We start from the raw sequence: 27,464 nt of genomic DNA on the forward strand, positions 1-27,464 counted from the left end.
TTCAAGTTTATTGGATTTAATTCAAAATTACAATGAGTTAGCCAGGACATAGTAAACAGGGAACAAAGATGCAGAAAGCAGGGCACACTGAGAGTTTGAGGTGACTTACTCGGATTGAAACTGAAGATACAGCTGCAAGAATTGGGACTGGCAAGATCTAGGCAATATTTTACCATTCTGAAGGCAATGCTCTCGTCCCATTGAAGGAACCAGAGTGCTAATTAGGAAACAGATGCAGAAACTCAGTCTCACATGCTTTCCAAAAGGAGTGATGTCAACGTACTATAATTATGTGGATATGGATGCCCAGGACACTTTCCAGTAACAAAGCATAAGACAAATCCTAATCTAAACCAATGGAAAGAGTCAAAAACACATAGAGTATTTTACTTACGTAATCAAATACACTTTACCAACATCATCAACAAATCCACAATGAGATATCCCTATATACTGACAATAAATTCCAAATGTTGGCGAGCATGTGGAGTAACTGGAACTCTCTTGCTCTTGTGGTGGGAATATAAATTGATACGGTCCCTTTGGGAACCATTTGGCTGTATATACCCAAGCTATGAGACAGCAATTTCAGTCCTGGGTATATACCTAAGAGAGATGAAAATACACACACACACAGACACACACACACACACACACACACACACACAAACTTCTACAAGAATATTCATAACAGTTTTATGCAAAATAGCACAAACCCAAAAATAACTCAAATGTCTGTCAATATTGGAATATGTAATATTGTAGTTTATTCCTATAATGCAATATTATACTACAATGAAAAAGAATAAATTACCTGTACGTGCAATAATGTGAGTGATGCAATATTAAGTTAAAGAAGATACAGATTGTGTGTTTTATTATTATATTGATACTTAGCTGGAAAACAAAATTACATTATGATGATATAGATAAGTGGCTATGTTTGGGCATATTAATGACTAGGAGAAGCATTTGGGAGGCTGCTGCATTGTTGATAATATTCTATGGTTTGATTTGAATAATAATTACACAGGTGTATTTACTATGTAATAGTTGATTCATCTGTATATACACTTTATGTACTTTATATGTATTTTGGTCCAATAAAATATTCAAAAAAAGAAGGATGGAGGGTTCAGCTATGTCAAAGGTATAGATGGCTCATTTAAAAGGAGGAATGGCAACACAGAGGTCATTGATAGCCTTGACCAGAGCATTTTCAATGGAGTGATTAGGGTGAACACCTAAATGGAATGGGTTCAGGAGAGACTGGGAGGAGAGTAAGTTGAAGCATTGAGTATTGTCTAGGTTCTAACTCTTGTTGGGTTCCAAAGTCCCTCATGACCTTGCCCTACCCAATCTTTATATTCTTTTCTTCCATTAAAATATCTACCCTTTCTTTCCTCCAAGCCCTAAGGCCCCTCTTGGCTGTTACACTAAAACACAGCCTGTTACACTATAACACAGGCTGTTACTCTGTATTATCTAAATGAGACAAACCTCCATCAGGGAACTCAATAGATAGAGAAATCACTCTAGAAAAGTGCCCCATGGCATCCCCCAAAGAGCTAAGTTTAGCATGGTATAGAGCAATGGTTCTCAAATATTAATGAGCTTTAGAATTATTAGAAAAAACTTGCTTAACATGCATATATCTGGGCTTCATTGCCCAGAGATTTAGAATCAGTAGATCTTTCAGGGATGAGAGTGGAGGGCTGGCAGCAGGGAGTGGGCAGGAATCTGCACTTATAATATGTACTGCGGGTGACTCTAATGTTACTGATCTACAGACATTCTGTTAAGAGACTGATCTGTTATGTGCAAGCAGACAGGGAAGGGAGAACAGAGGCAGAATTCCACTTCTGGTTGGGTAAATGTAATAAATGATTCTGTCTCTATTTTATTTCTCTACTGTCCTGGAGCCTTCAGCTCCTCTTGTACAGATAAGTTATCTGAGCCCTGGGATATGATCATGTTCCTTTTCTGTCATCAAGGTTCTTTGTGTTGTAGGCTTATAAGAAAACCAAAGCTTTGCTGATAAACTTTGTTCTGTCTTTCCTTTCCCCTTTACTCTTTTATTCTCCCATTTTCTTTCCCTGTTCTCTTCCCCTTCTTTTTATCTTCCAATCCTCCACTTTCTTCTTTTTCCCTTTTTCTTTTCTTACACTCTCCCCCATTTTTCCCACTTCTTTTTCACTTTTTCTTTCCTTTTTACCTCCTTTCCTCATTTCCTCTCTCCCTCCAACTCTCAGATAGAAAAGAGGAAGTTCAACCAGAACTCTAACTCTACGTACTGTGTCTTCATGGTCAACAAGCCCTACGCCATCACCTGCTCTGTGGTGGCCTTCTACATCCCATTTCTCCTCATGGTGCTGGCCTATTACCGCATCTATGTCACAGCCAAGCAGCATGCCCACCAGATCCAGATGTTACAACGGGCAGGAGCCTCCTCTGAGAGCAGGCCTCAGTCGGCAGACCAGCATAGCACTCACCGCATGAGGACAGAGACCAAAGCAGCCAAGACCCTGTGCATCATCATGGGTTGCTTCTGCCTCTGCTGGGCACCATTCTTTGTCACCAATATCGTGGATCCTTTCATAGACTACACTGTCCCTGGGCAGGTGTGGACCGCTTTCCTCTGGCTCGGCTATATCAATTCCGGGTTGAACCCTTTTCTCTACGCCTTCTTGAATAAGTCTTTTAGACGTGCCTTCCTCATCATCCTCTGCTGTGATGATGAGCGCTACCGAAGACCTTCCATTCTGGGCCAGACTGTCCCTTGTTCAACCACAACCATTAACGGATCCACACATGTACTAAGGTGAGTATACTAAGGGAGTTCATCAATTTGGTTGATTTGTATCACTCAGAAGGGGTAATGCTCCAGTTTTCTGTTTCCAGAGGGGGTATCCCTGAAACCTGCATAGAGTTTGCAAAGATTATAAAAGATTCTACTATCTGGTCTTGGAATACAGCAGCGGTTAAGAGCTCAGGCTCTGGAGGGAGACTGACTTGAATTCGAATCGAGTCCCCATAGTTCTGTGACCTTGGGCAGGTCATTTAAACATTATTAACCTCAATTTCATTTTTTAAAAACTCAAGATAATAATCACTGTGTCTACACCACAGAGTTTTTATGAGAATCAAATTAGCTAGTGTATGTGGAGCGCACGGTACAGAGCCTGACACTTAACAAGTAATTGGTAAATGTTATCCATTATTATTTAAAGGTAGTACTTTAGAGTAGTGGTTAAAAGCATGTATTTTAAAGTAAAATAGGTTTTGTCTTGATTCTCAGTGCTCCTACTAGCCATCTGCATACCCTCTCTTAGTTTTACTTTCCTCACCTTTAAAAAATTGTAATAATGTTAATTCTCATCTCATGTGGGTTTTGTGATGAGTAGAGATAATATATTCATATAGGGCATGACATACAGTAAGCACTCACAATGACACTAAAAGTTTTATTAATATTAGGACCAATAGTAATAACGTAGTGCCTGAAAATCTAATATAGCCATAAATAACATGATAAACTAAAATAAATACCATAATAAATATACAACAGTAATACCATGTGATATAATTGATGTATGGGCAATCTAGAATTGGGGTAGAAAGGAAAGGAAGCTGATTTGGCTTAAGAAGCTCAGGGAAGGCTTCACAGAACACAGAACAGTATTTCCTAAGAATTTGAGACATGGAGGAGAAGGCAGGGAAGCCATTTCAGGCAGATAGAATAGTACAAGGAAGGAAATGAAATAGAATACCGACAGGTCCAGTGATTTTTTTTTCCCCAAGGTCACATAAGTGGATGGAGGTGGGAGTGACTTTGGAGTTGAATGTCCAGTGTCTAGTTATGGTACCTCTTTCCAAACCCTGAGACTTTTCTGGTCACCCTGGGCTAGAATTGTTCTCAGCTATTCAAAGCTGTGTGTGATAAGTACATCCATCCTGTAGCAAAACTGGATTGCCAATGACATTTTTTTCTTTGCCCTGAGATGCACAGGAATTTCTAAGGAGAAGTTCCTTCTTTGAGACAAGCATTTAATTTTTCTGATAATGATTAGTATTCAGCTGTTCTGGCAACTGAAAATTGGGGGATATTTTCATTTGCATGTGTAAGAAAAGAAGAAAAGAAAAGTAAGAATTGCTATAAAATATAAACCCTGTGCCTCAGAGGCTGCTCAGAGCATGAATTCCTTTTTTTTGCTACAAGTGTAGGCAGATTTGTAGCTAAAGCCTAGCATGGTGTTGTGGTTTCAGCTGGAGGAAAGGCCCCAAAGGATACTCCTAGAAACTGACATTCTCTCTTAATTATTATGCCTTCATGAGTGTCATAGAAAGAAATCAACCATAAAGTGTGTGTACAAGAACTTCTGTGTGGGTGCCAAATAGGTTTTAGCTATTTAAGCTAGCAGTTGCCTAAGTACAGGCTGTTGACAACTTACAAACAGCGTATGCTCTGGTAATACATTTGCTAAGTCAGTTGTTTAGCAGTTGATGGTTTATTTCATAGAGAGTTTGGGAGTTTCTAGGGCAGTCCAAGAAAGCCTATTTTACTAAATAAGATGTATTGTTAAAATCCTGCTGCGTCTGGTAATCTGCAGGATCATTGTAAAGCAAAGAGACAATTTAGAGATGGCATATGGATGTACACTCCATATTTTCTTCCATAAATTTCTTTTTTTTTTTGAAGAATCTTATATGGTATGAGTACAATTACCATTTTATTTTATTTTATTTTATTTATTTTTTTATTATACTTTAAGTTCTAGGGTACATGTGCACAATGTGCAGGTTTGTTACATATGTATACATGTGCCATGTTGGTGTGCTGCACCCATTAACTCATCATTTACATTAGGTATATCTCCTAATGTTATCCCTCCTCCCTCCCCTGACCCCACGACAGGCCCCATTGTGTGATGTTCCCCTTCCTGTGTCCAAGTGTTCTCATTGTTCAATTCCCACCTATAAGCGAGAACATGCGGTGTTTGGTTTTTTGTCCTTGCAATAGTTTGCTGAGAATGATGGTTTCCAGCTTCATCCATGTCCCTACAAAGGACATGAACTCATCATTTTTTATGGCTGCATAGTATTCCACGGTGTATATGTGCCACATTTTCTTAATCCAGTCTATCATTGATGGACATTTGGGTTGTTTCCAAGTCTTTCCTATGCGAATAGTGCCACAATAAACATACGTGTGCATGTGTCTTTATAGCAGCAAGATTTATAATCCTTTGGGTATATACCCAGTAATGGGATGGCTGAGTCAAATGGTATTTCTAGTTCCAGATCCTTTAGGAATCACCACACTGTCTTCCACGATAGTTGAACCAGTTTACAGTCTCACCAACAGTGTAAAAGTGTTCCTATTTCTGCATATCCTCTCCAGCATCTGTTGTTTCCTGACTTTTTAATGATCGCCATTCTAACTGGTGTGAGATGATATCTCATTGTGGTTTTGATTTGCATTTCTCTGATGGTCAGTAATGATGAGCGTTTTTTCATGTGTCTGTTGGTTGCATAAATGTCTTTTGAGAAGTGTCTGTTCATATCCTTCACCCACTTGTTGATGGGGTTGTTTGTTTTTTTCTTGTAAATTTGTTTGAGTTATTTGTAGATTCTGGATATTAGCCCTTTGTCAGATAAGTAGATTGCAAAAATTTTCTCCCATTCTGTAGATAGCCTGTTCACTCTGATGGTAGTTTCTTTTGCTGTGCAGAAGCTCTTTAGTTTAATTAGATCCCATTTGTCAATTTGGGCTTTTGTTGCCATTGCTTTTGGTGTTTTAGACATGAAGTCCTTGCCCATTCCTATGTCCTGAATGGTGTTGCCTAAGTTTTCTTCTAGGGTGTTTATGGTTTTAGGTCTAACATGTAAGTCTTTAATCCATCTTGAATTAATTTTTATAAGGTGTAAGAAAGGGATCCAGTGTCAGCTTTCTACATATGGCTAGCCAGTTTTCCCACACCATTTATTAAATAGGGAATCCTTTCCCTATTTCTTGTTTTTGTCAGGTTTGTCAAAGATCAGATGGTTGTAGATATGTGGTATTATTTCTGAGGGCTCTGTTCTGTTCCATTGGTCTATATCTCTGTTTTAGTCCCAGTACCATGCTGTTTTGGTTACTGTAGCCTTGTAGTATACTTTGAAGTCAGGTAGCATGATGCCTCCAGCTTTGTTCTTTTGGCTTAGGATTGACTTGGCAATGCGGCTCTTTTTTGGTTCCATATGAACTTTAAAGTAGTTTTTTCCAATTCTGTGAAGAAAGTCATTGGTAGCTTGATGGGGATGGCATTGAATCTATAAATTATCTTGGGCAGTATGGCCATTTTCACGATATTGATTCTTCCTATCCATGAGCATGGAATATTCTTCCATTTGTTTGTGTCCTCTTTTATTTCGTTGAGCAGTAGTTTGTAGTTCTCCTTGAAGAGGTCCTTCACATCCCTTCTAAGTTGGATTCCTAGGTATTTTATTCTCTTTGTAGCAATTGTGAATGGGAGTTCACTCATGATTTGGCTCTCTGTTTGTCTGTTATTGGTATATAAGAATGCTTGTGATTTTTGCACATTGATTTTGTATCCTGAGACTTTACTGAAGTTGCTTATTAGCTTAAGGAGATTTTGGGCTGAGATGATGGGGTTTTCTAAATATACAATCATGTCATCTGTAAAAAGGGACAATTTGACTTCCTCTTTTTCTAATTGAATACCCTTTATTTCTTTCTCCTGCCTGACTGCCCTGGCCAGAACTTCCAGCACTACGTTGAATAGGAGTGGTGAGAGAGGGCATCCCTGTCTTGTGCCAGTTTTCAAAGGGAATGCTTCCAGTTTTTGTCCATTCAGTATGATATTGGCTGTGGGTTTGTCATGAATAGCTCTTATTATTTTGAGATACATCCCATCAATACCTAATTTATTGAGAGTTTTTAGCATGAAGGGTTGTTGAATTTTGTCAAAGGCCTTTTCTGCATCTATTGAGATAATCATGTGGTTTTTGTCTTTGGTTCTGTTTATATGCTGGATTACATTTATAGATTTTCATATGCTGAACCAGCCTTCCATCCCAGGGATGAAGCCCACTTGATCATGGTGGATAAGCTTTTTGATGTGCTGCTGGATTTGGTTTGCCAGTATTTTACTGAGGATTTTTGCATCGATGTTCATCAGGCTTATTGGTCTATAATTCTCTTTTTTTGTGTGTGTCTCTGCCAGGCTTTGGTATCAGGATGATGCTGGCCTCATAAAATGAGTTACAGAGGATTCCCTCTTTTTCTGTTGATTGGAATAGTTTCAGAAGGAATGGTACCAGCTCATCCTTGTACCTCTGGTAGAATTTGACTGTGAATCCGTCTGATCCTGGATTTTTTTTGGTTGGTAGGCTATTAATTATTGTCTCAATTTCAGAGCCTGTTATTGGTCTATCCAGGGATTCAACTTCTTCCTGGATTAGTCTTGGGAGGGTGTATGTGTCCAGGAATTTATCCATTTCTTCTAGATTTTCTAGTTTATTTGCATAGAGGTGTTTATAGTATTCTCTGATGGTAGTTTGTATTTCTGTGGGATCAGTGGTGATATCCCTTTTGTCAGTTTTAGATCTTTCCTGCTTTCTCTTGTGGGCATTTAGTGCTATAAATTTCCCTCTACACACTGCTTTCAATGTGTCCCAGAGATTCTGGTATATTGTGACTTTGTTCTCACTGGTTTCAAAGAACATCTTTACTTCTGCCTTCATTTCTTTATGTACCCAGTAGTCATTCAGGAGCAGGTTGTTCTGTTTCCATGCAGTTGAGCGGTTTTTAGTGGGTTTCTTAATCCTGAGTTCTAGTTTGATTGCACTGTGGTCTGAGAGACAGTTTGTTATAATTTCTGTTCTTTTACATTTGCTGAGGAGCGCTTTACTTCCAACCATGTGGTCAATTTTGGAATAAGTGTGATGTGGTACTGAGACAAATGTATATTCTGTTGATTTGGGGTGGGGAGTTCTGTAGACATCTATTAGGTATGCTTGGTGCAGAGCTGAGTTCAATTCCTGGATATCCTTGTTAACTTTCTGTCTCGTTGATCTGTCTAATGTTGACAGTGGGGTGTTAAAGTCTCCCATTATTATTGTGTGGGAGTCTAAGTCTCTTTGTAGGTCTGTAAGGACTTGCTTTATGAATCTGAGTGCTCCTGTATTGGGTGCATATATATTTGGGATAGTTAGCTCTTCTTGTTGAATTGATCCTTTTACCATTATGTAATGGCCTTCTTTGTCTTGTTTGATCTTTGTTGGTTTAGAGTCTGTTTTATCAGAGACTAGGATTGCAAGCCCTGCCTTTTTTTTGTTTTCCATTTGCTTGGTAGATCTTCCTCCATCCCTTTATTTTGAGCCTATGTTTGTTTCTGCACATGAGATGGGTCTCCTGAATACAGCACACTGGTGGGTCTTGACTCTTTATCCAATTTGCCAGTGTGTGTCTTTTAATTGGAGCATTTAGCCCATTTACATTTAAAGTTAATATTGTTATGTGTGAATTTGAGCCTTTCGTTATGATGTTAGCTGGTTATTTTGCTTGTTAGTTGATGCAGTTTCTTCCTAGCATTGATGGCCTTTACAATTTAGCATGTTTTTGCAGTGGCTGGTACCAGTTGTTCCTTTCCATCTTTAGTGCTTCTTTCAGGAGCTCTTGTAGGGCAGGCCTGGTGGTGGTGGTGACAAAATCTCTCAGCATTTGCTTGTCTGTAAAGGATTTTATTTCTCCTTCCCTTATGAAGCTTAGTCTGGCTGGATATGAAATTCAGGGTTGAAAATTCTTTTCTTTAAGAATGTTGAATATTGGCCCCCACTCTCTTCTGGCTTGTAGAGTTTCTGCCGAGAGATCAGCTGTTAGTCTGATGGGCTTCCCTTTGTGGGTAATCTGACCTTTCTCTCTGGCTGCCCTTAACATTTTTTCCTTCATTTTAACTTTGGTGAATCTGACAATTATGTGTCTTGGAATTTCTCTTCTCCAAGAGTATCTTTGTGGTGTTCTCTGTATTTCCTGAATTTGAATGTTGGCCTGCGTTTCTAGGTTGGGGAAGTGTTCCTGGATAATATCCTGCAGAGTGTTTTCCAACTTGGTTCCATTCTCCCCGTCACTTTCAGGTACACCAATCAAACATGGATTTGGTTTTTTCACATAGTCCCATATTTCTTAGAGGCTTTGTTTGTTTCTTTTTACTCTTTTCCTCTAAACTTCTCTTCTCGCTTCATTTCATTCATTTGCTCTTCAGTCACTGATACCCTTTCTTTCAGTTGATCGAATCGGCTACTGAAGCTTGTGCATTCGTCACGTAGTTCTCATGCCATGGTTTTCAGCTCCATTAGGTCATTTAAGGACTTCTCTACACTGGTTATTCTAGTTAGCCATTCGTCTAATCTTTCTTCAAGGTTTTTAGCTTCTTTGCGATGGATTCGAACTTCTCCTTTAGCTAGGAGAAGTTTGATCATAGGAGGCCTTCTTCCCTCAATTCATCAAAGTCATTCTCTGTCCAGCTTTGTTCCATTGCTGGCGAGGAGTTGCACTCCTTTGGAGGGGGAGAGGTGCTCTGATTTTTAGAACTTTCAGCTTTTCTGCTCTGTTTTTTCCCATCTTTGTGGTTTTATCTACCTTTGGTCTTTGATGATGGTGACATACGGATGGGGTTTTGTGTGGATGTCCTTTCTGTTTGTTAGTTTTCCTTCTAACAGTCAGGACCCTCAGCTGCAGGTCTGTTGGAGTTTGCTGGAGGTCCACTCCAGACCCTGTTAGCCTGGGTATTAGCAGCGGAGGCTGTAGAACAGTGAGTATTGCTGAACAGCAAATGTTGCTGCCTCATCGTTCCTCTGGAAGCTTCATCTCAGAGGGGTACCTGGCCATGTGAGGTGTCAGTCTGCCCCCACTTGGGGGTGCCTCCCAGTTAGGCTACTTGGGGGTCAGGGACCCACTTGAGGAGGCGGTCTGTCCGTTCTCAGATCTCAAACTCTGTGCTAGGAGAACCACTACTCTCTTCAAAGCTGTTAGACAGGGACATTTAAGTCTGCGTTTTCTGCTGCCTTTTGTTCAGTCTTTTTTTTTTTTTTTTTTTTGAGATGCAGTTTTGCTCTTTTGCCCAGGCTGGAGTGCAGTGGCATGATCTTGGCTCAATGCAAGCTCCGCCTCCCAGGTTCATGCCATTCTCCTGCCTCATCCTCCCCAGTAGCTGGGACTACAGGCACCTGCCACCACACCAGGCTAATTTTTTTGTATTTTTAGTAGAGACAGGGTTTCACTGTGTTAGCCAGGATGGTCTCGATCTCCTGACCTTGTGATCTGCCCACCTTGGCCTCCCAAAGTACTGGGATTACAGTCTTCCATAAATTTCTTCATGAGTTCATGAAAAGTGCAGGAAGTTGGTCTGTGATGTTTTACTGTGGGAGTGGAGAATCTTATAAGAGTAAGGGTAGCCTGTAGAGAATAGTTGAAACCTGCATCTGCTAGAGGTTAAATCTTACAAAGGACAGGAATTCTGCCTATTTTATTCACCGCTATATACCAAATACTCTACATATTGTCTGATATGTAATAGGAACTTAAACTCTTGATGAATTAACAAATTCTAAAATTAATTCTTCTGATCAATTGTTTTAATTTAACACAACTAAGACAATTTTTGCATTTTTCTTAAAAATCTCACAGTAGATCATCAGCAAATTCAGATGAATTCAAGAAATATAAAACCAAAACAATGAAAATCAGTATCAGCTTTTATCCTGCTAATCCTACCCCTGTTCCCAGAGGCAATAGTTAACATTAGTCTGCTGATCGTTTCAATGTATTTACAGACATTCATAAAAACCATAGAAATATCATAACTTTTTCTCACTCTATGTAAATGGGATCATTTTATATGTACTTTTCTACGTCTTGTTTTTTATCCTTTAACAATACATTTTGAAGATCTTTTCACTGGGGAAAATATAGCTCTAACTCATTTGTTTCAGCTGTTCCATAATCTTCTGTACTAAAAATAATATTAAAATTTATTTAATTATTTGCTATTAGTGGGCAGGTAAGTATTTCCAATTATTTGTCATTGCAAACTGTACTGTTTTTAATGCCCTTGAACACATTTCTTGGTGCATGTGCAAGTATTTCTTTCAGATAGCTACCAAAAATGAAATTGCTGTATTGACAGGTATGCTCATTTAAAATGTTTACGTTTACTATAATATTGGCATCCTAGCACACTGTAACAATTTGCATTCTCATCTGTGAGTGTGAGTTCTCCTCACCAACATTGAATATTATCAACCTTTAATATTTTCTTAATTAAAAAATATTAGGTTGGTGCAAAAGTAATTGCTGTATCATTTAATTTCCATTACTCAGCGATTTATCAGATTGAACCTCTTTTAAATTAGCTATATATTATTTATATTTATTCTTATATAAACTGCATCTTTATGTGTTTGGCCCTTTTTGTGACAACTTAGTTGTATTTTTCTTATTAATTTCTGAGTGTTCTTTGTTATATTCTCTATATTCATTTTGTGTCATAGATTTAGCAAATACACCTCCCCATCTCCTGCTTGCTTTTTAACTTTGGTTAACTTTTGACTTACAGAAGTTTCAAATTTTGAAAACGTATTCTTACTTGACCTCTTAGAGTTGGCCTAGCTTCCTTCTTAAAATACTTCCTATGTTGATTTTCCTTAACACCACACTTTCCTGGTTTTCCTGCTAACTCATCAGCAACTTTTTCCCAGTCTCTTTTAGAGGCTCTTCCCCTCTCTCTGGCCTCAAACTGTTGGAGTTCTTCAGGACTTGGCTCTTGATACTCTTCTCATATTATGCTCTTACTTTATACATTCACTATCTATAACTTTAAATACAATCTTCATGATGTCATCTCTCTCTTTGATCAATATCTCCAGGACATAATACTCCTCTGAGATCCAGAGAGAAGATCCAATTTGCTTCCTTGACAACCCCGTATAGGTATCTCTTAGAAATCTTAAATGTGATGCAACCAAAACAGAATTCTTAGCTCTGTACTCTTACCCCCTGTATTGGCCCATTTTGTGTTGCTATAAATGAATACTTGAGGCTGGGTAATTTACAAGGAAAAGAGGTTTATTTGTCTAATGGCTCTACAGGCTGTATGAGCATGGCATCAGTATTGGCTCAGTTTCTGGTGAGGCTTCAGGAAGCTTTTACTCATGGCAGAAGATGAAGGGGGGTTCATACATGTCTCATGGCAAGAAGGGGAGCAAGAGAGAGAAAGAGAGGAGGGAGATGCTAGACTCTTTTTAACAACCAGATCTCACAATAACTAATAGAGTGACAATTCGCTAGTTACTGCAAGGAGGGCACCAAGCCATTCATGTGGTCTCCACCTCCATGACCCAGACACCTCATATTAGGTCCAACCTCCAACTCTGGGGATTACATTTCAACATGAGATTTGAAGGGGATGGATATCCAAACTATCTCACCCTTCAACCACAAGTTTTCTGAGTCATCCCTATCTCCATAAATGGAATAATCTTGTATCGTGTTACTAAATCAAGACACTTTTTCTGTGGCTCTGAGGGAGAACTAACATATTAGAGGGCAGGCTTAAGGATTTAAAAAGAAACCAATCAGCTAGTATTGAAAAGATGGAGCTAAACAAAAATAACTGTAAAATTCAACCATGGGGGCAAAATATAAATCATAAAAGTGTAAGATAAATAAATTTCTAGCTGCATGTATAAAATTTAGAATATTACAGGCATGCCTTCATTTTCCTCACCCAAGGCAAACATTTAAAAAGTACTGGACAGGTCACTAGAGACCTCCTTCCATTTTATTAATAATAATGATTATGATTATGAAACCTAAGATTATTCCAGGAAAGAATGTTTGTTACTATATTTGAGAGCCCTAAGTTCATCATTTGCATCTAATTTTTATAACTCAAAGAGGTAAGGTATTATTATCGTTGTCATTTTAAAGATGAGAAAATTAAGTGTTAGGGTAAGTAATATGCCCAAAGTCACACAAGTAGTAAACAATGAAGCTGGAATTCAGACCCAACTCTTTCTGACTTCAAAACTCAGCCTTGTCCAGCCACTTAGAGTCAGAGTTAAGATTACAACTCACCATGATCACCTTGACTTTTTGGATAAAGTTGATGAGTCATTTTTTAATCTATCAACTCTACCATTTTGTTCATATTTCTGTAGTTTGCCTACAAACCATGGAAGACTAATAACTTGTTCAAATGAAGGCATTTTCATACACATTTTTTAAAGGAAGTAAGTTTAGATCAGACAGGCCTATTCTTATTAACCACCTGTTGACTTCTATCTTTGGGTACCCATTGATTATTCAAATAAAAAATCAATTTAAAAGAGGTTTGTCTCAGGATTGGGATCAAACTCTTCTTCCTATGGTTTTCAGAACATACCTTTTTCACATTTCTTCAACTTGGGTATTTGTTCTTCTCTATTTCTGCTGGATGGCAGTGGCCTGTTTACAGCACTATTTCCATGACATTCGTACTGCTTTAGAGTATACAATTCCTTATTTAATTCCTGTCACATCAAATATTCCTTGAGGGGAGAAACTATGGCTTCCTTTTCTCTAGGAACCGTATAGTCTCTAACATAGTATCTGTATAACAGTCGATGATCAATTGATTGATACATTTTTTGCTGATGAAAAGTCTTCCTGATTCTCTTCAGATTTATGAAGGATTAAAATACTCAAAATCAAAAATTAGGTTTTGTTTGTTAAATCTTCCCTGAGATCCTAAAAGCTATAGAGAACTTAGTCTACAAGATTCACACTGGGAAGACCCAGTTCATGACAACACTCTGATATTGTGGAACCTCTTTCCTTTAAAGGCTTTTTGACAGAATGGAATTTTACTTTTCCAAGTTGAATTAGAAACAGCCAAGCCCGGCCTCAATGGTTTAGAGTCGTAGGTCTCCCAAGCTTAGTCCTATCCTTATGGCCCTTTGATTTACATGCAATTTTATTGTTAAATAAGCAAATGGGTAGCCAATGAAATAAAATATGCTTTTGAAAGGCATTCTTAGAGGGTTTTGATTACTAAAATTGTACTAACTAGTGTACACAGTAGCAGAGATGTCTGCAATTGTGTTTGACTATTTTCTGTTGGAAAAGTGTTTTTGGAAATATGCAACCCATGATCAAAATAGAAGTGAAGACAGCATTTGGTTGAATGATGACACCATTTGTCTAGACATATAGGTTACATAGTCTTCTAAATATAGCTTCTAAACATGAATTATTATCATATAAATGTTTTGGGGCCAATTTTAATTTGTCTGCATGCATGTATTAGAAAGAGGCATAATGCCAGTGTGTGAAATTCTAAGAGGTTCATCAAGTGTACAAACTCGGATTCTCAGTGAATTTGGAGGCAGCCTCTTTCTCCTTGTCTCGTCCTTAATCTTGTTCTGCAGCTGTGTTTTCCCCACCCACCAATATCTGTCTTAGTCTTATAGAAATCACTTTTCCCACTCTAGGAAACCCATACTGAACATAGTGGCAGAGAAGAAAAGAAATAACCTAATGATAAAACATTAGCTGCATTCCTACTAAAGTCAGGAATAAGACAATGATGTCTTATTATCTCTTGTGGTCAACATTGTACATACAAAATCCAAAGAACAGAAAGAAGAAATATGATGTACAAAAACTGGAAAAAGAGAGCAAATCTGCCATTATTTATTAATCATCTGCATGATCTATTATAATCATCTTCCAGGAAAATGCCCTATAAACTGTGTAAAGTAATATTCCGTAAGGATGGACGATATGAGATAACACTCAATCCTCGGTGACTTTCCTACACACAAGAAAAAAACAATTAGAATGTGAATTAAGAAAAACACTACTGTGCCACTGCACTCCACTCCACTCCAGCTTGAGTGACAGAGCCAGACCCTTTCTCAAAAAAAAAAAAAAAAAAACCACCATCCACAGAAGCAATAACTAAAGTTCCTTAAAAAAAGTTGTTTTTTAAAGTATAAGAACTTTATTGAAGGAAACTTTAAAACTTTACTGAAGAAGAGCAGATAAATTGCTAAAGGTTCATTGTGGGTGTAGAAAAGGTGGCTGTAAAACCCAGATTTTGCTTTTGAGGTTATAGGAAGCCCACTAGAACTCCAGGTTTGCAGATTCTGGAACTCAGTTTATTAGGTTCTGAAGTTTGATTCACAGGAACCATGTATTGATCATTTAATGCAGAAGGCAGCATGCAGCAGATATAAACATGAACCACTGAAGCAAGGGATACACAAGCAAGGTATTACAGTACGGTGAACAGAACATCACTGCAGGTGTGCCCAAGGTTTATCAGGAGCTGAGGGAATTGCTAACAAATCAACAGTTTCCTTGTCATCATTGGTAATGGGCATCCACTCTCTGCTTGAACTCCCACAATGAGAGAAGCTTCCTACCTGAGCAGCCTACTCAAAGTTTGGGCAGCTCTAGAGCTTGAAAGCTTTTCCTAATATTGAGTTGACGTTTCCATCCCTGTGTCTTCTACTCACTAACCCTTGTTCTGCCTTGAGAAAGAGAAAAACAGGTTATATCTCTTACGTTAGGACAGCCCTTTATGCATATTTGGCCATAGGTTCTTTCTGAGGCTTTTTTTTTTTTTTTTTTTTTTTTTTTCAGAATAAATATCCCAATTTCTTTTAGTGCTCTCTGTGTATATTATTGTTGGAAATTTGGGGAGTTCAATTTTATTCCCTTATTTGCAACTTTTATTTTTATTTTTCTTGATCATTTTTCCATCAAAGCATGCTCAGCAGACCACTCACATTAGAATCATCTGGTGGCTTAGTAAAAACACAGATTCCTGGGTCCCACTCATTGAATCAGTGCAGGGCTTGTAAATGACATTTTTACTAATATAACTGTTATGCATATTAAAGGTTTAGAGCCACAGTCCTAGACTTTTGTGGATCAGAATGGTTCAAGGTGTGCTGGCATTGATTGTGATTCAGGGCTTCAACTTATGACACATATTAGAATTCTTAGGTTCTTATAAAATTTTTTTTTTGAGGCGGCGTCTCACACTGTCACCCAAGCTGGAGTGCAGTGGCATGATCTCGGCTTACTGCAACCTCCGCCTCCTGAGTTCAAGCGATTCCCCTGCCTCAGCACCCCAAGTAGCTGAGATTACAGGCGCCAGCCACCACACCCAGATAATTTTTTGTATTTTTAGTAGAGACAGGGTTTCACCATGTTGGCCAGCCTGGTCTCAAACTCCTGACCTCGTGATTCACCCGCCTCAGCCTCCCAAAGTGCTAGGATTACAGGCTTGAGCCACCATGCCCGGGCCAGAATCTCTTAAAAGATAATAACTTTATCTAAGTTAACTGGTAAAATATAATTAGCAGAAAATTCCTTTTGGAAGCCTGCTTCAGTTCAGTCATGCTTTAAGCCTCTCTCCCCACTTGGAAGACATGGTATGACATAGTCCTGTGACCACAACAAGGTGGCAGGTGGTAGGAACAAGTCATGTTAATTTGATCTGAGGTTCTTTGGGGACTTGATAATGGGGTTCTTTGTCCATTGGATAAATACCAAGGACCTTGCCAGTCTTGCTGCCTGTTGTATCCTCAGAGCCTAGTAAAGTGCCTGGAACATTGTAGGACTTGACAAGGGGAAGAAAAAATGCTCTGTCTTTACTCTACTGGCTTACTGTCTCTTCTGTTTAACTGTCTCCATGATTATTAGTTCAGATAACTGAGGGCAGAGCAGAAAAGGGACTAGTGGTGCTGACTGTAACCTTAGAGCAGAGAATTTCCCTGCACAAAATCTGCTAAAGATTCCAGTTTTGGCTCTTTGGTAGATAATCCCCATCCTCCTATTTCACTCCTTCATTGTCAAAATAAAACAAAATAATTGATATGAATTTGCTTTGCTAACTGCAAAGCTCTGTCCACGTGACAGTGATAATTTTAAGAACAGACTATTTATAAATTAGGCAACACAGCAGAGATTGCATGCAAAGTTTAGCTTTGGAGATGGGTTTCTCTGCTCTCTCACCAGGCTTAGATTCTTCCCCAGTTTCCAGGTTCAGATCTTACTCAAACCTAGGACACTTACCCAATTCCTGAGAAGTCTGAGAACTGCTGCAAGCACTTTTCAAACAACTTATTGCCTATCTAACTTGGTTCTTGGCTATCATCCTCCGTTATCCACTGTCAATCCCTGTGATAAACAGGCTGTCCATTGACTTGAGATCTCTAGATCTGTGTTGTCCAATAGGGTAACCACTAGCCACACGTGACTATTTAAATTTTAATTTAACCAAAATGAAACACAACTAAAAACTCAGTTTTTTAGTCACACTAGTTATATTCCAAGTGTTCATTAGCCACATGTGGTGAGTGGCTCTTGGCATAGATATAAATGTAGAAAATTCTCATGATTGTAAAAAGTTTGTTTGACCAAGCATCTCCAGAGCTATATGTGCCTTCTCTCTGGAAGGAGGCAATACAACTTTCTCTCAGACTCACTAGCTCTTGTTATCAGCCAACACTCAAAAACTAATCAACCAATTCTATTGGATGTGCTATATAAATCTTTAACATTTCCATGTGTGACATTAGTGTATTCAGATTTCTATGTTAAATCAACAGAGGAGAAAATGTAAACATAGAAAAAAAATGAAAATGAGTAAGAGGCAAAGAGAATGAGCTTCCCCCAAAACACAGCAGAAGAAAAAAAAATCTGGGTACAGCCCCTTGTTATTTCCTTTATAAATAACAACTATGATAACTTACCATATATTTTTTTGTTCTTGTTAACTTGTTTATTATCTGTCTCCCCAGCCAGACTGCCAGTCTATGAGGGCAGGTACCATGTCACTTTTATTCCCTAAAATTTCCCCATGGTGCAGAAATTGCTCAATTAATGTATTTGTTAAATAAACAGATGTTCTTATACTTCATTGTTCATCTGGACTGTGTATGCCAGAATAAGTTTCCACCACTTTAAAAAATATGTATTAATTCCATAACTGAAATAGTTGTTTGTTCACTGTGAAACCACTTGCTAAATTTTGACTTCAGCACATCAGAATTCCCCTTTTAAATACAGATTTTCACACTGTGAATTGGAAGATTTTTACCCATGGATGAGGAAATGATTTAGAATTGATTTACTTTGGCTCTTCAGAGGTTTCTGCTAATGTCGGAAAGTTGTTTGACATTTAAAAGCCATCTTACGGCCTTTACCTTGAACTTTAGAGGTTACAATTGTATTCAACATTTACCTCATTGTTTTGAGCCAAAACAGACTTAATCTGGGTAAATCAAAGATGGATGAGGATGACCTTCCTTTGTCTCCATTAACCCCTACCGGGGCAGACTATGTAATTTGCTGGCCAAATGCAAAATAAAAATACAAGCCATTTGTTCAAACGGCAGGAAAAAGTCTTCTTAAAGGTATTAAAATTTAAAGCTTTTCTTTTTTTTTTTCATTCACTTCCTCCCAACTTGTCTTGGTGTTTTTTTACTTGCTAATTACCTTTGTTCTAGTTAAGAAATTTTTAAAATTATTAGCACCAATTTATCATTCATCACTGATACATGAATAAATTTATCATTCATCGTTGATACATGAATCAATTTATCATTCACTTTTACATTGTGCAATGCCAATTTCGAATGTAAATAAAAGAGCATTTAACTGGTATGTGGAATTATCAAAATTATGCAAATCATGGTAGGTAGTTCATACACACTTAAGTATTTTGTTTTTACCAGAGTAGTGCAGAAAACTAACTCAACTGCTTTTATTTCACTTTTTGATACATACACATTCTACTAATATTCACAAATTCAAGAATAAAGTTATTAAGAATTTCAAGATGGCAACAGCAGAGCATTAAACCTAGGTCTGGATTCCTGTATATGCACTGGTCACATACCCACAAAGCCGGCCTTGGTCCCCATCACAACATGAAGTAATCTTTCAGAAACACTGTTCTTGTTGAGAACACACCAGGAAAATAGCGAGAATAAAAACTTCAAAAGAACACCAGTGGTCTCATCAAATACTCAGGATTAGAAAAGTCAGTGCTGTTTGCAAAATGTACCTGCTTTTCAGAAATGTGTTAATCGGGTGGCCTAAGCTTCTCTCCAGGATGCCCACTTCTAGGCTAATGTGTTGAGGCTGAAACATTATCCCCTCCATTGAGATTTACTACTCAGGAAAAGTTCCAGCTTCTGGATTAGTGGAAGGCGACCATTGGTATGTAATCAAAGGGCCATCCCACCCAGCACAGTGCCATGGCTGCAGGCGCTGGAATCTGGCCCACCTGGGTTTCAGTCCTGTCTGAGATCTACCATTTAGTGTCAATATGACCTTAAGTGTTTGACCAAACATCTCCAAGTTTTTTTCTTCATCTGTAAAATGGACATAATATTAGAACCCATTTCATGGGGATTTTGTTAAGGTTAAATTGATAACATCCGTTCAGGGATATGCCAGTTCCTATTACACAGAAAGCACTCAATGAATGGAAACTGCTACATCGTTATCATAAGTGTTTGCATAGCATCATTCATATCTTGGTAAAACATCTTTCTCCAGGTCTCCAGTTATTTTCTTAGCTTCCTGATAAGAATTTCTTAAGAAATGAGTCAATAGAAATCTCCATGTTCTGAACACTTCTCCTGAAACAAGGAATGCAGGGCTCCTCTACTAGAAGAAAAGCCAGAAATAAATTAATCACACTATTTATAAATAATTGTTTAAGCAACATGAGACAAGACTCGTTTCCTGGGTACATCATGCCCTGTGCTGTTATTTTGAATATGCCTTCTGGATTTTAAATTACCTGTAGGCATTTCTTTGACCCAACATAAAATATACTAGCCATGTCAAACAAGTCGAGCACATTCTGTGTGTGTTTGTTTTCCCCCTTTTGCTCTATAGGTGCACCCACTGTCAGGGTGTCGAGGTTCTGTGTACCAGCCCTCAGAGATCAGCGCTCACAGTAAAAAGGGATTATGCATTCCACCCTGCAGGGCAAGCCCCCAAACAACACTCAGCTCCAGAAATGCCCAACGTGGTTTATTTGAGGTCAAAGATAGAGGCAGTGTGATGTGGTGCCCTGGCCCTCAACCCTGGCTGCACATTACAGCCACCTGGGGCCTCTTAAGCAATACCTGAGCCTGAGCTCTGCTTGTAGAGATTCCATTTTAATTGGTCTGGTTGGGAACCAGAAATCCATTTATTTTAGGAGCTTGAGTGCACAGCAGGGTTAACAACCGCTGGTGTCCTGGCAAGAGCAGGAGGCCTGTCTTCTAATTCCTTAGTGATCACCAGGAAGTCATGACCTCTCCCAACACCAATAAAATGAAGAAGTTGAATTAGATAATGCTTTAAGTTTAGATCTAGCTGCATGTCTTAGATCACTGAGATTGTGTGGGTTTAAACCAGTAGTTCTTTATCAGGAATGACCTTGTTTACCAGAGAACATTTGGCAGTATCTGGAGGCATTTTTCGTTGTCACAACGTGGGAATACTATTGGTATATAGTGGGTGGAGGCCAGGGATGCTGCTAATCATCTGACAATGCATGGAACACCCCAGAGCAAAGAATTTCCTGGCCCCAGATTTCCAGATAGTGCCGAGGTTAAGAAACCCTGCTTTAAACCAATCCTCTGAGCTTTACAACAGAGAACCTCCTTGCCACTGCCAAGGACAGCAGGAGAGGTCTTTCAACCGTGCCAGGAGGTTCAGCCCCTGCACCATTTGGCTCCTTTTAATCCTCATACATTCTTAAGGTAAGACCAAAAAAAAAAAACAAAAAAAAAAAGCGCTGTAGAAGGCGACTGATGTGGTTTCTAGGAGGAAGGGTCCTGAACTTCTGTGGTTAGAGTGCTGGCAGTAACCTTGCAGATAAGCCCTTTCCACTAGGCAGGCTCTAGGAGCATGTTCTCTTACAGCATGTACTTGGCGAGGACACAGACCTCCCAATTTAGTCAGAGCAGCTGTTCAGGAAGAAATCTCCTCCAAAGCACACTGAGATACCCACTGGAAAACCATATTCCCATGTAAATGTGTGTTTAGTCCATGGTGCAATGCGCAGGTACCTGGTCCATGGAAATGATAAAAGCTTCATCTTATACTGGGAATTGACAAGCTGGAGTATGTTCGGAAGAGGGTAAATGCCATGATTTTCTCTACAGAATTTATGACATATAAATAACAGTAGAAGGAACTGGGGATGCTGAGCTTAGAGCAAAGAGGTTTTAGGTCATAATTATTGTTTTTATATATTTAAAGGGCTGTTAGAGGAAACAGGAATTCAACTTCTTCTGCATAATGTGAGGGAGAGAGGTAAGAAACAAAAGATTGAGGTTATAAGAACATGTATTTCAGCACAAAATGGAATGGATTGCCTTACCAGGGAGTTCCTAGTAAAGTTGAAGGAGAAAATTGGATGACCATCAATCAATTAAAAGTGTTGATTGACTGAATATCAGTAACTGGAAGAACTGAATGTTCATTAGTCAACATTTCTGGGGAAGAGGTGAGTAGATTGAATAACATGTTCTCAGCCCCTTTTTTGCGATTCTGTGAGTTACAAAATCATAAGCATCATCCCACAGTGCAGTTAAGTTTAGGGGAGAGCAAACTCTACTTCAGCCAGTGTAACATTTTGTTTGGTTGAAGCTGGAGAATTTCTGGAAATAATACTAGTGAGAAGAGATATGTCAGAGATGATACTGTCAATTTTAGGGGGCCATTCTGCTTTCCTTTACTGAATCTTTGGCAATCTGGGGTTGGTAGAAAATGTAGACATTTCCAAAGGAGAAATATCTCTATAGGTGCTTAGTGGTAAACAGCTAATTTGATGCCTGAGATTGCATTTGGAAAAAATATTGGATATATTTACTGATCTATATATATATATATATATATACACACACACACACACACACATATGTATATATATACACACACATATATCTATACATATATATACATACATATATGTATATGTATATATATATGTTCTTTGAAGCTTTAATAAGAAACAAATTGCTGTTTAAAGATTTGCAAGAAGGGGCTCTGGGCTGGAATTAAGGATACATCTTCTCATTCAGTTTTTATGATGCTTCCTTTTTCATACAGAGACAATTAGGATCAAGACTTCAGGCTCTGGAAAGAAAAAGACAGAATCCCAATGTAGGAGGAACCATGTTTCTGATGCAGTGGTTTAGTGTTACAGTTAAAAGCATAGGAATTGGTATTTGATGGGCCTCAGTTTGATTTTTGGTCCTGCCGCTTTGAAGCTGTGTGATCTTGCGTTAGTTACTCAACCTCTTGGTGCCTTGGTTCCTTCCTGTGCAAAATGGGAGCACAAGTGGTTCTTGCCTGATCAGACTGTTGCAAGACTTGTGTGAGACAGATACTGTACCTATACCTGGAACACAGTAAGTTATTGATAAATGACATTCTTGTTATAATCACCACCATCTTATTAGGCAAAATGGCAGGAAGAGTGGTTGTTAGGACAAGATTCTTATTTCTGGAACTCTGGTTCATTATCAGAACAGGGTTTGAAGGGAAATGGTGTGGTGTCAAAATCACTATAAAGCCCTCTGATAAGAAACAGGATTTTTCCTGAGCAGTAGGTTCAGGAGGAGGAGGAAAAGCACTTCAACTGCAAGGATAGGTGAGCTGTGAGAAAAGGAATGATGCAGAGTTCTAGCTGCTGTCCTGCTAGAAATGCTGTGAGGTCATCTATCATCTACAAGCCCTGAGCAAGGAGACCCACTGAATGTCTCTGGTTATATAAACAAACAGCTGAGTACGTTCTGCTTATATTCAACCAAAGAGCCAAGAATCTACTTTTCGAAAAATGGTTTCTGAATTGTCTTTTCTTATTTCCATGCCTGTTTCAGGTTATTTTTAACAAGATTCTTAGAAACATTTCAGTTAGAATTGCTTTTGGAGACTTTTTTATTCTCAAAGAAATGAGCAAATTCGTATTTTGATAAACCTGACAAACAAATACATTTGGCATCTGCTCAAGTTTTTTTTCTCCTTTTCTGACTTTAGTTTTCTTTGCTGGCTGGTAAAATTTAATTGCTTTCTCCATGTGTAAATCGGGATTGCCTTCTTTGAGTTTCTGACTTTAAGGAAACGAGTGTCTGTATATGTGTACACACACATATGTATGAATATATACACATACACATATATAGATATGAATGATTGTCATATATAATAACTAGTTGCTTTAGGAATACTTTGGCTTTTTGGTTCACACTTCATCTTTATAATCATCATCATCTTATCTTAGGAGCTATCATTTATTGAGCACCAGTTTATATGCCAGGCATTGAGCTAAGTGCGTTGTATATGACATCTCATTGAGTCATCTCATTTACTCTGTGGAGCATGTATTATTGTCTTCATTTTACTGATGGGAAAACTGTAACTCAGAGAGATTAAATAACTTGGCTAAGGTCCCTCAACTGTTGATGTTAGGGCCAGGATTCTAATAATTTCCACATCCCTTTGTTGTTAACCACTAAACCGTACTCCTTGATAGTTAACTCAAAACGCCTGTAAAATTTCAGAATTGTTGATTCTTAGACATGGAGAGGGCTTCAGAAGTGATCTGGTCAAATGTCCCACCCAGTACAGTGATATTTTCTCTCACTTGCCTGTAAGCAGCTTTCTATCAATTCTCCTAATGAAGGATAGCTCATTATTATCCAAGGTAAGGCATTATATTGTTTGACAGTCCTAGTTGTTGCAAAGTTTGGTCAAATTTTACTTCTCTGTATCTTCATCATAAAAGCTTATAATCTTCTAGCTGGAAGTGATATGAGAGCTCAAACAGTCCAGTGGTTATCAAACACATTTGGAGGGTGTAGCAATCTTTTCTTCAAACGGTATCTCACTTGGAAGTGCAAACAACAAAAATAGAATTGCTTTGAACAAAACAGGTGTTGGTGTGGAGACATGTGTGCACAGCACCATGACCATTGCCCCATCACTCCTATGACCACTCCATGAGGTTATTGGTTGAAGTTTTGTTAAAAATAACCTGAAGTAGATTGCTGACCTCAATCTATTACAGACGAGAAAATAGAGGCTCAGAGAACTTAAGAAGTTCGCTAAGCTAATGCAGCCACATCATCAGAGGAACAAAGACCAGAACCCAGGTCTCAGAACTCCTACATCAATTTCTCACTTACTCATTAATTCCTCCACTCATTTATTATCTTTTTATTACATACCTAATAGGCTACAGACACTGTACTAGGCAGAAGGGCTCCAGCAAAGACCTAGACAGGCAAGATTCCTGCCGCTAAGGAGCTCACAGTTGAGCTTTTATCTTCTCACTTTTTCCTGATGGTCTAATTCCTGCCCTTGGAAGGTACACACAGACACATGCATTCAAAAGTTAACCGGACCATCCTGGGAGACTTCTACATTCAGTCCATTTTTTGCATGACTTTCCAAAAGGGTGAGTTCTAGAATTGAACTGAAAGGCTATTCACACATTTTGGTGATTTTAGGATGCTCTTTCCTTGACAGAGTTGCAAATTATAAATTATTTTCTCTGCCTCTGGTTTTCTTTTGGGACTATGTATATAATATAGCCATAAAGGGAGAAGCTGCTTCGTGTTTATCACTCAGGAAGATGGAAAGGCCATTCAGACATGTGGGATTTTAAACTGCAAATGCCAGCTGGATTGGGTTGTAACAGGATAACCTTGAGCAGTACAGTAGGACTTGCAGTGGGCAGAGAGGGAAGGGCATATGAGGCCCTTCTTGGCCTGATCCAATCTGGTTTTCCAGCTTATTTCCCTCAACTCTCCCCACTGCAGCCCAGCTCCCCTGACCTAACTCTTTGTGCAATAAACATACAAGATTGGTCAGCTTTTCCCAAACAAATAGTGAATTATCTTGTCTCTGGATCATCTCTGCTGCCTTGAACGCTGTCTCACTTTCCAGCCTGGCACAAGACTACTCATTCTTCTAGGCACGGTTCCAATAGGACTTCTCCAAACTTTCCTGCCCCACTTTTCCCTCAGTCTCTGGGCTCTCTTACCACCTGCTTGCCCTTCTCTTGGGAGCTCAGCTTATCCCTCAGTATCTTAAGTATTCTTTTCTTTTTTATTATACTTTAAGTTTTAGGGTACATGTGCACAATGTGCAGGTTTGTTACGTATGTATACATGTGCCATGTTGGTTTGCTGCACCTATTAACTCGTCATTTAGCATTAGGTATATCTCCTAATGCTATCCCTCCCCCCTCCCCCCACCCCACAACAGTCCCCGGAGTGTGATGTTCCCCTTCCTGTGTCCATGTGTTCTCATTGTTCATGTACCTGACTCACTGTCACTCATATGGGCAGCTTCTCAAGAGCACTGTTTAGGGGTTAAGAATGCCTGTTCCATGAAGGTGCAAATTTAGTGATGTTGTTTCAATCAGGCTCTGAGTTCAGATCCTGACCCCACCACTCTCTAGATATTCTACCTGGGGAAAGTTACTAGGATTCGTTCCACTCAGCCAGAGCCTGCAAATAATAAAACCCATGTGATAGGATTATTGTGAAGTTTATATGAAATAATCCATGAATTTCTTAGCACAGTAGCTGACACATAATAAACATTCAGTAAATATTCGCTGTGTTTAAAACGTACTTTTAAGGTATTTTCTCCTAGATATTTTAGGTTCTTTTATATTGGAATTCTATAGAAAAAGCAGGTAGATAGTCTGACTCCCAAAGATTCAGAGTTTCAATCCTTTTATTTGCCTTTTAGGAACTGTGGTTAACAATGGAAAAAAGTCATGAAAGGATATTGATTTGACCTCTTAGTTCCATACACATATTGAGAAATAGGGAAAGAAGTACATTGGGATTAGAATAAGCCACACCTGATTTGATCTTACACTTTGGTGTATTGAAACACAGACATATCTGAGGCTGGTGATGGGATTAAAGGGCCCTTGGGAATACATTTTGTCCAGAGGCCACAATGTTAACATCCCAAACTATGAAAGCTCAGCTTTCTGCAAGCTTCAAAACACAGTAGAAAGAAAGATCGTAGAGCTCATGCCCTGCAGATGCATTGCTTTATGTCCTTGCCAAGACACTATGCTTTCTGCAATTTAGTTTTCTCATCTGTCTGATAGGGGCTTTTGTTTCTTGCATGCTACTTTCATGATTTTTTATCATATCACCACTCTACCCATGCCATGCTATTATTTATTTACTATTTTTCTTTAAATACGTTTTAAATCTAAATAAATATATTTGTAAAGGAAACTCTGTATCGTGACCTTAAATGAAAAACTATATAGAGAAGATGATTTTTAATATAAATGCAATGAAAGTAAAACAAAGTTATTAAAATTTAACTTTATCCTGTTTTTTTGCCAAAGGCTTTGAGCTTGACACCTGCACTGCGTTTGTTAGATATTAGAGACTTGTTAAACCAGAGCAGGACAACACTGAGTCAGAATGACTGAACGAATAATTTGAATCCCCTTGCTGTCATTCAGATTATTTAATGCGGTGTCTATTGTCTGAGATATCACTCACAGAACACATCCTATGTTTGGGAAACACTTGATCTTCTAGCCTTAGTAGAATTCTGGTTGATAGCGAATCTAAAGACAATTTAAGAAATGGACTTTTAATAAGCAAACTTGCTGATAACTTATTACAAATCTATGTGCCTCACGGTTTATAGACAACTCAGTTTTTATCAGCTAACAATACCCAAGAATTCTATTTCTCATCACATGAAAAGCACCTAAAAAAACATTGCTCTGGGCATCTCTTTACATTTTTTGCTTTCTCATTTTCATAATCACCAAGTCTTTTCTCATCTGTTTATCTTCAATGTGATGAAAACCAATAAATACTTCCTTGTCCACTTTGCTGAAATATATGTTTTATTTTATTGTTTCCATTCCTTTCCCTTTGGGAGCAGGGACTTCTAGCTCTGGCTCCTCTGACCTGCCTGTGCTTTCTCTCTACTGCCCCCTAAGTCCCTATCTCTAAGCTCGCTCTCTGGTATGAGTAGAACGGCTGGAGGGAAATCTCATACACCTGGGTGCCTAAGAATCAGCTGAAAGCAGCTTCTTAAAATGCAGATTGCCGCTCTCTCCACTTCACTCCTGCCCTCCTACCCTCACTGTCAAAGGTCTGGTATGGATCCTGGGAATCTGTATTTTATACAAGTACCCAATATAGTTCTCATGCACATAGCCTCTGGACCTTTGAGAAAGATGACTTAGCAAGTGATTCTCCTCCTCCTCCTCCTCCTCCTCTTCTTCTTCCTCCTCTTCTCCTTCTTCTTCCTCCTATTCTTTCTTCCAGAGAACAAGTAATTGTAAGTCTGTTTCATTAACTGCTAATATTAAACTTCGTTATAAAACTTCCCACCAGAT

General features: G+C 38.6%; 1 protein-coding gene across 3 annotated transcripts in view; it reads left to right on the forward strand.

Moving 5' to 3' along the window:
* Window positions 1-27,464, forward strand: part of HTR4 (5-hydroxytryptamine receptor 4) — a 200,525-nt gene that overhangs the window by 136,734 nt on the left and 36,327 nt on the right. For all 3 annotated transcript variants that reach the window (XM_063643230.1, XM_063643231.1, XM_063643229.1), the window contains exon 6: window positions 2,253-2,821. In XM_063643230.1, the coding sequence (XP_063499300.1) occupies window positions 2,253-2,821 (569 nt within the window). The remainder of the gene's footprint in view (window positions 1-2,252; window positions 2,822-27,464) is intronic.

This window comes from Symphalangus syndactylus, chromosome 7 (assembly GCF_028878055.3).
Source record: "Symphalangus syndactylus isolate Jambi chromosome 7, NHGRI_mSymSyn1-v2.1_pri, whole genome shotgun sequence".
Classification (NCBI taxonomy): domain Eukaryota; kingdom Metazoa; phylum Chordata; class Mammalia; order Primates; family Hylobatidae; genus Symphalangus; species Symphalangus syndactylus.